Source organism: Xiphophorus couchianus, chromosome 3 (genome assembly GCF_001444195.1).
Source record: "Xiphophorus couchianus chromosome 3, X_couchianus-1.0, whole genome shotgun sequence".
Classification (NCBI taxonomy): Eukaryota; Metazoa; Chordata; class Actinopteri; order Cyprinodontiformes; family Poeciliidae; genus Xiphophorus; species Xiphophorus couchianus.
The window spans coordinates 1636464-1646003 of NC_040230.1; the positions used below are offsets into that span (position 1 = coordinate 1636464).

General features: G+C 40.3%; 1 protein-coding gene across 1 annotated transcript; it reads right to left on the minus strand.

The window, feature by feature from the left end:
• Positions 1 to 2616: 2616 nt before the first annotated feature.
• On the minus strand, positions 2617 to 8777 carry LOC114139893 (tetraspanin-13). Its single transcript, XM_028009877.1, has 6 exons — positions 8587 to 8777; positions 4723 to 4890; positions 4565 to 4645; positions 3334 to 3447; positions 3140 to 3253; positions 2617 to 3027 (listed from the first exon to the last, which is right to left on the minus strand). Exons 1-6 carry the CDS (start codon positions 8647 to 8649, stop codon positions 2953 to 2955), a joined length of 615 nt encoding a protein of 204 aa, XP_027865678.1. The 5' UTR covers positions 8650 to 8777; the 3' UTR covers positions 2617 to 2952.
• Between the last annotated feature and the right edge of the window lie 763 nt (positions 8778 to 9540).

A 9540-nucleotide genomic window follows, 5' to 3' on the forward strand; every position in this document is an offset into this window, starting at 1 on the left:
GTCTCTCTTGGTAAATGTGTGAAAAAATATTTCATGATGGCAAAAAATATACAGAAGGATATTTTTTAACAAACTTCACAGATTTGCCACAGAAGCCAAAACTATTAAGTCATGGGCTACACACACACACACACACTACATACATATATATACACATATATACAGTATATAAATATATTACACATAAATACATGTTAATGTTTATTGGTCTAACATCAGTCATATCGTTTGTATTAATATTGTTCTATAACTCTGAGATGTGAGAACATATTTCCTCTTTTCAAAGGAGAAATTAAATCCTTTGATCAACGAGGAAAATAATATTTCAGCCTGAAGTTTCACCCACAGACAGAATGGAGTCCAAAAGGCTGAAGGTTCGACCAAAGGTTGCAGAAAAGTGAAACATTTCATCCCAAAATAATTAGAAAAGGACAAACTGTAAAATAAACTCTTGAAAAACAGTATATTAATGTTATTTTTGTTCAAAGTTGCAATGAAATGCAATAAAACTTTCAAAATGCTCATTTTCTTCTGACAGTTTTTATGTTTTACTGTTAATAAGAGGGCTGCATGAGGTCCCGGGTTCGATTCCCGGCCCGGGGTCTTTCTGCACGGTGGGTTCTCTCCAGGTCCTCCGGTTTCCTCCCAGGTTTGTGCTCCTGGTTGTTGGTCCTGCGACCCGTCCAGGGTGACCCGCCTCTCGCCCTTCAGGCTTTAATAAAAAATATTTAGTCAAGATGCGTCACTGCTCCTTTAAATCGTTTAGACTTATTTATATTTCATTAAAAAAAAACTTAGATTTTGTCAATGTTAGAAAACTCATGTCTGACACAAAATCTTTAAGGGGATTTTAAAAAAATGTTTTAACAGCACTAGATTTTTATTTTTTACAAGTTTTAAATTTACCTTCATTTTAGTAAATTGTCACTAAAGGTGGCATAAACTCTAAAACACAAAAGATGTAAAAGTATATGCAATTTATGTAAAATAAAGGGTTAGTAGGACATATTTCTGAGGTGGCAGCAGAACATTTGGTTTACATGCTGTAGTTTGATTGGCCCACGCAGACAGGAGGAAACGCAGCTGATCCGAGCCGAGCCCGGCTTGGTGAACCGGTTGGACCGCCCAGGAGTCAACATCCTGCTCAGCTGCAGGAACCAACCTGCCAACCCGACACACCTGTCATAAAACAAGACATGATGAACTTCACTGAGTCAAACATTTGTATGCCTCAAGAAAAACTAGGGTTCCACCAGTACATTCATTAAAAGCAGGTCAACTTTAATTAGTAACTAGTTAGTAGTTACTTTTAGTAACCTTTTTCCATAGTCTGGATATAATACTTAACTTTATTTTAAAATCCATTAAAGCATGGTTTCCTTTCAGAGCATTTGGAACAATTAATACCATATTTAGACAGTAATAAAAGATTTATGAGAAACTCGTTAAGGATCCGTTCACCAGTGAGGCTAAATAAGACATTTCTATAAAAGCATAAATTTTGCTTCTATGTTGTGGATAAAGACAAACATATTCTGTCAAAAGCATTAAGAAGAGGACAACACCTGAACAGGTGGAGAAGTTTCAGGATGTGAATCAGTAAACAGATTCAAATTCTTTCTTCTAGAATGAAAATTCACCTTAGGATAGATTTTATGAGTAATTTTGCATGAAACTTCCTTAATCTTGTTAGTAATCCAAAATCTATTTGTTATGTGTTAAAAGTTTCTTCTGAAATCGACTCAAATGAGTTTTATTTATAGGATGACCAGCTAAACACATTTTGCGTCCAGTTGTATTTTGTGGAGACGGACAGGAAGGTTGTGAGATTCAAACCTTTTAAAAACTACAAACTCCTGAAGATGCTCCACAAACCGTCACAGAACCAGCAGCTGTAATGAGGATGTTGGATTTTATAAGAAACTCTTATTTTCCCGTAGCTTCAGTCCCAACCTGTGACCGGGTCAGTAACCCGTCCAGCTGTTTGCAGAAGGAGTGTTTAAAGTTCACACATCCTGGTAGAACCGGATCAGATCAGATCGGATCCCTGATCAGATCCCTGATCGGATCCGGCCTCCTGCAGCTCCAGCCGATCCCTGGAAAACTGCTGCAGTCCAGTTAGAGGCCCGGCGCGGTATAATGGAGCAAACAGAACCGGTGAGGGGTCTCGGTCTCCATGGTGACTCTGTCTCCATGGTGATTTCTGAAAGGTGGAGGTGAACGCTGCAGCCGTTTCAGCCTTTTATGCAAGAGAATCAGACACTGAGAACTATGCAGGTTATGATCCTTGTCAAAAAATATATATTTTATCCACTTACACTGGGGGAATGCAGTTTATCAGATTTGGATTTTAATCACAATCCCACTTTGGGATCCACAAACATTTGCTTCAGTTTTATTTCATTAAAAATTTACTTACCAGAAATCTGAGCTCATTTGTTTTACTAATCGTTTCTTTGTTTAAAGCAAAAAAGTCAGAGTGAATATTTAACTGGAAAAAAAGAACATAAATCTTTAATCTTTTACAAATAAAACTGATTTTTCCCAAATTAATGACTTAAGAGGCAAACTGAGAACTTCGGCCTTAAAGCTTCCAGAAGTAAAGAATCAAGCAGATTTTAGTTCTTCATTTATTCCTTCACAGTTTTAAACAACAAATCACTGCAGACAACAAAAACCTGCAGAGAAAATAAATTTCACTGCTTTCAGAGGAATTTGTTTTCTTTTCACCTCAAAGGGACGAACTTCATTTCCACTTTAAACTCCAACAGACAAAACGACGACGAGCTTAAATAGAGACTGATAGTGACATGTTACACAGGTAAACAGGAAGAGCAGAGACGACTGATCAGACGGATGCAACAGATCCTGCAGTAAATCAAACTAAACAGTCATTTCCACAGACAGAGCCACAGGAATCGCAGCATGTTGGGTTCACTTCGGTCAGAGCGGCTACAGAAAGGCTCCGGGGTTCGATCGAGGGTCCTTCAGGTTCCGGTACTTATGGGTCAGCCACACGCCAAGAATCTGGAACAAACAGGAAGAGCTTTTAAATGTCCACCGAGCTTCACCCTGACTGGAGGCATCGAGCCTCCAGGCGCATCGATCAGCCGACTGACCGACTGACCGACCGACCGACCTCAGTGAAGCTGAAGAAGAGGCCGATGCCGCCCACGAAGCGCAGCACCTGGCCGGCGTACTCCTGCAGGATCTGTGCGCAGCTCCTGCAGGACTCCGGGGTGGCGAAGCATTGCTGAACGGCGGCAGGACAGAGTCAGAGAAAACACATCGAGTTCCAGCAGAGGGGAGGAAGGAGGAAGAGGTTTGACTCACAGCGGGGCAGGAGTCGCTTTGGTTAACAGAAGAGAAGCCGCAGCAGTTCAGAGTTTTCTCCACGTCTTCCCGAGTCACTTCGGACTTGTTCCAGCCGACCTCCAGCAGCTGGTTCTGGTCATGAAACCACATTTAGAGTCAAAGGCTGAATTCACACAACCAGACATGAAACCCAGACAGTCGACTGAATGAAACGATTCTAATGCAGCATCAGGGTCGATTAAAAATGATAACATCAGGAGAAATCATACAGAATAAAATCTAAATCATGAGATAATATAACAAAAATAGAAAATATTACAAGAAGTTGTAATATTACCAGAATAGACTATTAAAACTACTTTGTTATTTTGACTTTATTCTCATAAAGTTTTTTTTCTTAGGATGATCATAGTTTTCTCTGTCATTCAGTTTTGATCTTTATGAAAATATGATGCATTTGTTTTCACACAGACATGAGGAGCAACAGCTGCTGCCGCCATTCTGTCCTGAAAACGGGTCGTCGCTCAGTTCGGTTCTACGTGACCCAACGTCGTCTGTCAGAACCAGACAGAACCCATCAGAACCCATCAGAACCGTCCTGTTCCTCAGCCAGGACTGTTGTCCATCTTTTGATGAAAAACCTGGAGAGGATTTTGGACTGGAAGGCAGCAGACGTTGCTCTAAAAGCCTCATCGCTGCTGAAAGGTGAGGAAACGGTCCACACCCAAACCATCAGAACCCGGCTGAAGGTTTTGGTCGCCGACGACCTGGATTCTCCTTCCTCAGACATCTGGAGCACTGATTTACGATTATTTCTAGTAAATCGATTATTCTGAAGATTAAATTGGGTAAAACAAAACGGCCACATTCTGCAGATTTGAAGCCGTTTTTATCCAGTATTAAATACATTAAAAGATGAACAACAAATAACTGTTTATAAAATAAGAAAAACATCTTATTGTCTAAAATGCAGCAACAGCATTCATTTAGTAATCATTGGATCATTTGTAGCACTAAAATATACCAGCAACAAGTGAAACCTCAGACTTTTCTGCTCCACTTAATTCAACAGCATAATAAATAAATCATCACGATTAATCGGACTAGTTTGTACCATTTAGAACAAAGTTCAGTTTCCGCTATTCGTAAAACCACATGTGTAAAAACTTTAAAGCTTTGCAGAAGGAAAATAATCTAAAAATCTTACAACTAAATGTTAGATCATTTAATTCAGCAGAGATGGACCGACCTGTTGGTCCGTGTTGAGAGCCAGACAAGCGCAGGAGATGGAGAACTGCAGCACAAACACTACAAACAGGATCATCATGTACTGGTGGAGGTTGAGGAACTCTGACATCCTGGAAGGGGAGGAGATGAACCGTGGACCGGAACCGACGTAAAGGATACGAAGAAGAGCAGGACCTGCTGGTGCTTCAGGGCGCCGCAAAGCCCCACCAAGGCCACCAGCAGCAGGAAGACGCCCACGCCGATGACCGCCGCCACCACGCTGATGCTGGAGACCAGGCCGAACCATTTCCCCCAGGCAGCCACCCCGATCAGCAGCAGACTCACCATCTGAGGGGAGCAGAAAAATCAGGCCACTCATGCATAAAACGAGGATGCGCAGAAAAATGGCATATTTCATACACAAGTCGACATGTAGAAAAATGAACGTGGTGTGAAAGTTTGCATAGCGCCATCTTCCTGTAGTTAGTGAGCGGCGCACACAAAGCACCCAAACTCAAAGAAACACCGAAATGTGACTTCAGTCTTTAACTCCAGGACCAGATGTTTTTCAGAGTTATGTTATCGTTTAATCTTAAACGACGAAACTGAGACACATTTATCATCTTACAGGTAACACACACAAACTTATATAAAAGACATAAAATGACTGAAAATACTACTTGCATATAAAAACCTGATTCAAATGTAAATGATTTGTTTCTGATGCATGTTGTATGTGGGTCACTTTTGTTCTGAGTGAAAAATAAAACGACCAGCAGATCAACTCCAAATCGGACAGGTTTGATGAAGGTGTGTGTAATGATGGCAGCTTCGGTTCTGCTGGAGAACGTCACCAATGGAAGAACTCGGAGCGAGTGTGTGTCGGACGGTTCTGTTCTGCTGGGTTCGTTATCCTTAGATTGATCAGAGCCATCATCTTCACAGCAACAGTTCTACGCACTTTGAGATTTTCCTTTGAATAAAAAAAAATTTTAGTCACTAAATTTGATCATTTACTATTAACAAAATTGTGAATTTTTTTTTTTTTTTAACTGTCTTGTGCCAAAACATTTTGTACGTGACCCATATCTATGAGCGTCTGAACGTCCTAAACCTAAATGTTACTGGTCAGTTAAGTTTGTTTGGCCTCTTAAATTAAATGCTTGTATGCAGTGAAGCTAAAAATTAATAATCAGACTGAAGAATGGTCATGGGAGCTTTTTAACGCAGATTGTTTTTTGTGGTTTCGCTTTTAAGTTGAACCACCGTGACATCTGCCGCGCTCTGCAGCCTGCAGAACTTTTGACATTCTAACTTTATTTTAGTGGACAAATATTTTTTGTACACGTAAAACTATTAGTAGCATATTAAGGAAACTTTGGTGCTGTTTCTTTCATTCAGTGGATCCTGACGGTCCACTAAATGTAGAGACAAAAGCTGCATTTTGCCAAAGTGCATCCCAAACATAAAAACTGAGAAAAGACACTGATGTAGAAACTCGATAAGTTTTCCTGGCAAACTTAGACATCGTCTGCTTTTTCATTTTGCTTTTAGATGCTTTCTTCACTGAGCTAACGAACCTCTACCAAAACGACCTGAGGAAACTTCAGGAAGTTGGACATGATCTTCAACTAATTAGAATTTAAATACTAATATAGTACTAATATAATAATAATATTTAAATATAGCATTTAAATTAGCATTTTTCAAACTGCACATCGCAACAAACCCTGGAAGATGGACTGCAAAAAATAAAAAAGCATAACTTGAGTCAACATGTGGCCAGTTGATGCATTTCAACCTGCTGGTGTTGAGATGACTGTCACTTTATAACCGTGTCCAAAAACACACAACAGGCGGAAAGGTTAACAAAGAGTCGCTTCCTGCTGGCTGGCAGCACAGCAGAGTAACATTCTGTAGCTTGTAAGCGTTTCCTGTGAAACCCGATAAGGAGGAAGGAACAGGCATGGTCAGGGTTGCTGGGGGCTACAGACACACAGCAAGCAAATGCAACCTACAGCTGGTCTTTTCACAGCGGTCTGAACGGCTCAATTCAATCCTTTTGCCTTCCAAAAAAATCCAATCCGTGCCACTTAGGCTCCACTCACACTGCAGCCTGAAGTGACCCAAAGCCAGTTTTTTGCCCCCATGGGAACTGCATCTGATCTTTTCATGACACTTTGAACAACACAGATCAGATTTTTACAAATGCCACCCAGAATATGTGGTCCTAAATCTGGTATGCATCAGATCTTTACAAATGAGTTGGATTCATCCGACCTGGAGGTCACTGGTACTTAACAGAAACAAGACTGAAGTTATTGTCTTTGAACCTAAAGAGGAACAATCTAGAGTCACACACAGCTTCAGTTATTACAGCTGAAAACCAGAAATCAGGCTGAAATCTGGGAGAAGTGATGAACTCTGACCTGAACCTTCAGAGCCACATAAAGACGGTCACAAAGTCAGACTTCTATCACCTTTAGGATCAGAGGACTAATGTCTCTGCATCAGAGAAACTCATCCATGTGTTTATCTTTAGTCACACTGATTACTGCAACAGTGTCTTTACAAGTCTTACTAAAAAATTAATAAAATCAATCCTCCAGCTGCTGCTGATCCAGAACGCTGCTGCTGGCATTCTGACTAAAACCAGGAAGATGGAGCGATCACCCAGTTCTGCAGTTCTTCCACTGGATCCCTGTAGCCCAGAGAATAGACTTTAAAATACTGATGTTAGTTTATAAATCACCACATTACATTAAAGATCTGCTGTTGTTGTATCAACAGACCTTCCAGACCTCTCAGGTTCTCAGGGGCTTCTTCTGCGCATGCAGGTGGTTTTGGGGACACAGAAGTCTGACTGCATTCAGATTTAATTATGAAAAAGACCAGGCCAAAGTAAGAAAAAAAGAAAAGTCTGATTTCAGCAAAGAATTGGAATGGAGCATCCAGACCTGCTGGGTGAACACAGCGGTCAGAGAGTTTCCTGACTGGGCGGAGCGGCAGCCACAGCCCAGCTTTAAGCCTCTGGATCTTCAGGGAAAGCAGGTTGAGCAGGTGGAGACAGACGGACACCAGGCATCTTTACCAGACACCGAAATTATTTATAATAACGCCTCCAACTTCTCAGGAAGCTGAGATATTTTAACATCAGCAGATTACTGTAATCATGGTTACTGTAATCAACAGTAACCATGGTTACCAACATGGAAAATCACATGTTGGTACAACTTTATTACTATCAAACAGAAAAAATTCATAAACTGGTGAGATAACCGGCTCATCACAAGCTTCCATCTCCAAGCGCAGGTTAACCCAACTGCAGAACTTTGTTCTCATTGTGCAGCTGCATAATGAACATTTTCAGTTTGGTTGTTTGTCACAACCTCTCTGAACCTTTTGCCCCCTATCCACTCAAACCTATTATGTAATTGGTCTGAATTTCTTAGGTGTGTTTATTTAAAACAGCTACTCGGCTTCCATGAGCCTCCGCTCCCACTAAGGGATGGGCAGCAACATCACTGTGGAGTCTGTCATGGGTTTCAGTCAACTCAAAGGTTTCAACTGACATTTAGAGGTGTGTCTATAAATATTAGCTTCTTTCTCTAATTAAATCCTCACAGATGTTGAACCTGGTGTTTTCACATTTTTTATTATTTTTGAATATTCAACAGAAAAAAAACAGACTCCAATTAACCAGACATTTCCTTGGCCTTTAGTGTTTCCTAGGAGCAGAAAAACAGAGGAGTTTAATCTTAAACATGACGCCATATTATGACTCTTAATGTAAAGCTCAGAGATTTTTAAAAAAAAGTTTCTGTCAGTTTTGTTGATGTTTAATTATGCTGTTAGACGCCAAGTGAAGCAGACTGAATAAAGCAGCAGCAGGAACATGAAGACAGCGCTGATCACCTGCTGCCTGGTTTTAGGACTTCTTGAATAATGACAGCAGGTAAAACCTCCCGATCAGCCCGGTTGCCATTTTCCAGCCTTTCACCTCCTCCCAAAGATAAACTCCGGAATTTCGTCAGAGATACTCACAATATAAAGGACGTTGAGCGCAGAAAGCGCGTTCTTGGTGCAAATGAATCCTCCGCAAACCATCGCTGCTGTGCGCACACTGTCCCGATCAGAAAACCAGAAGTTGTCTCAGGTGTAGCAGCTGTTTGTCCCACTTCAGGCTGAGCAGGTGCTGGACAAGGACTGCGTTTCCTGGAGTCGATCCTGAGCGCTGATTGGCCAGCTGGACTTTGCGCATGACTCACCTTTTGTCCCGCTGCAGGTAATTACAGCGCAGCGGCCAGCGTCAACTGAACTCTGATCACCGCGTCATTCAGGTTGAAATCATCTAAAGTATGGATTTGTTTTTTAAAGAGATCGATTAATAAATGTCCCCCCCCCCCCTTCGCTGACGTCATCAGCAGAAGGATTTCCGTGTTTTACAGTCTTGTGATAAAAAGTAGATCAATCACATCAAATATTGAGTAAAACTCCCAGATGTCCATCAGATCTCTTTAAAAAGATTCATTTTAATCAACGAACATTGACAATACGCTCACAATAAAGCTATTTTTGCTTAGAGAATTATTTTTTTTTAAAACAGGAAAAAAAGCAGTTCAGTGGTTTTACATCATACAGTCACTGCGATACAAGCAAAAAAACAGCATTTAGTAAAAAGATTAAACAAACGTAGATATTTTTGACATTTATTTACTTCGGTAAATATGTTTGAAAAATGAACAAAAAACGAAATTTAAGAAAGCTGATAATATGGGAAACAAAATTAATCATGAAAAACAAAGAAAATATAAAACAAACAAAATGAAAAGTCAATCAATCTCCCTTAAAAAAGAAAATAAATTGGACGGATGAAAGATAATAAATTTATTCAGGCCTAAAGCTGTTTAAAACGATCAAACGGAAATGCATCGTGAAATTCTACATTAAATGAAACAGATGTAACGAATAAAAGTTTATAAAAATGACACAAGACCA

Excerpts from the sequence above, each read along its gene's own strand:
- LOC114139893 (XM_028009877.1), bottom strand. The coding sequence starts at position 8,649 with ATGGTTTGCGGAGGATTCATTTGCACCAAGAACGCGCTTTCTGCGCTC. Across the intron at positions 4,891-8,586 it reads CGCTCAACGTCCTTTATATT|ATGGTGAGTCTGCTGCTGAT; the intron begins GTGAGTATCTCT and ends TGCTCCCCTCAG. Across the intron at positions 3,254-3,333 it reads AAAGCGACTCCTGCCCCGCT|CAATGCTTCGCCACCCCGGA; the intron begins GTGAGTCAAACC and ends GCCGCCGTTCAG.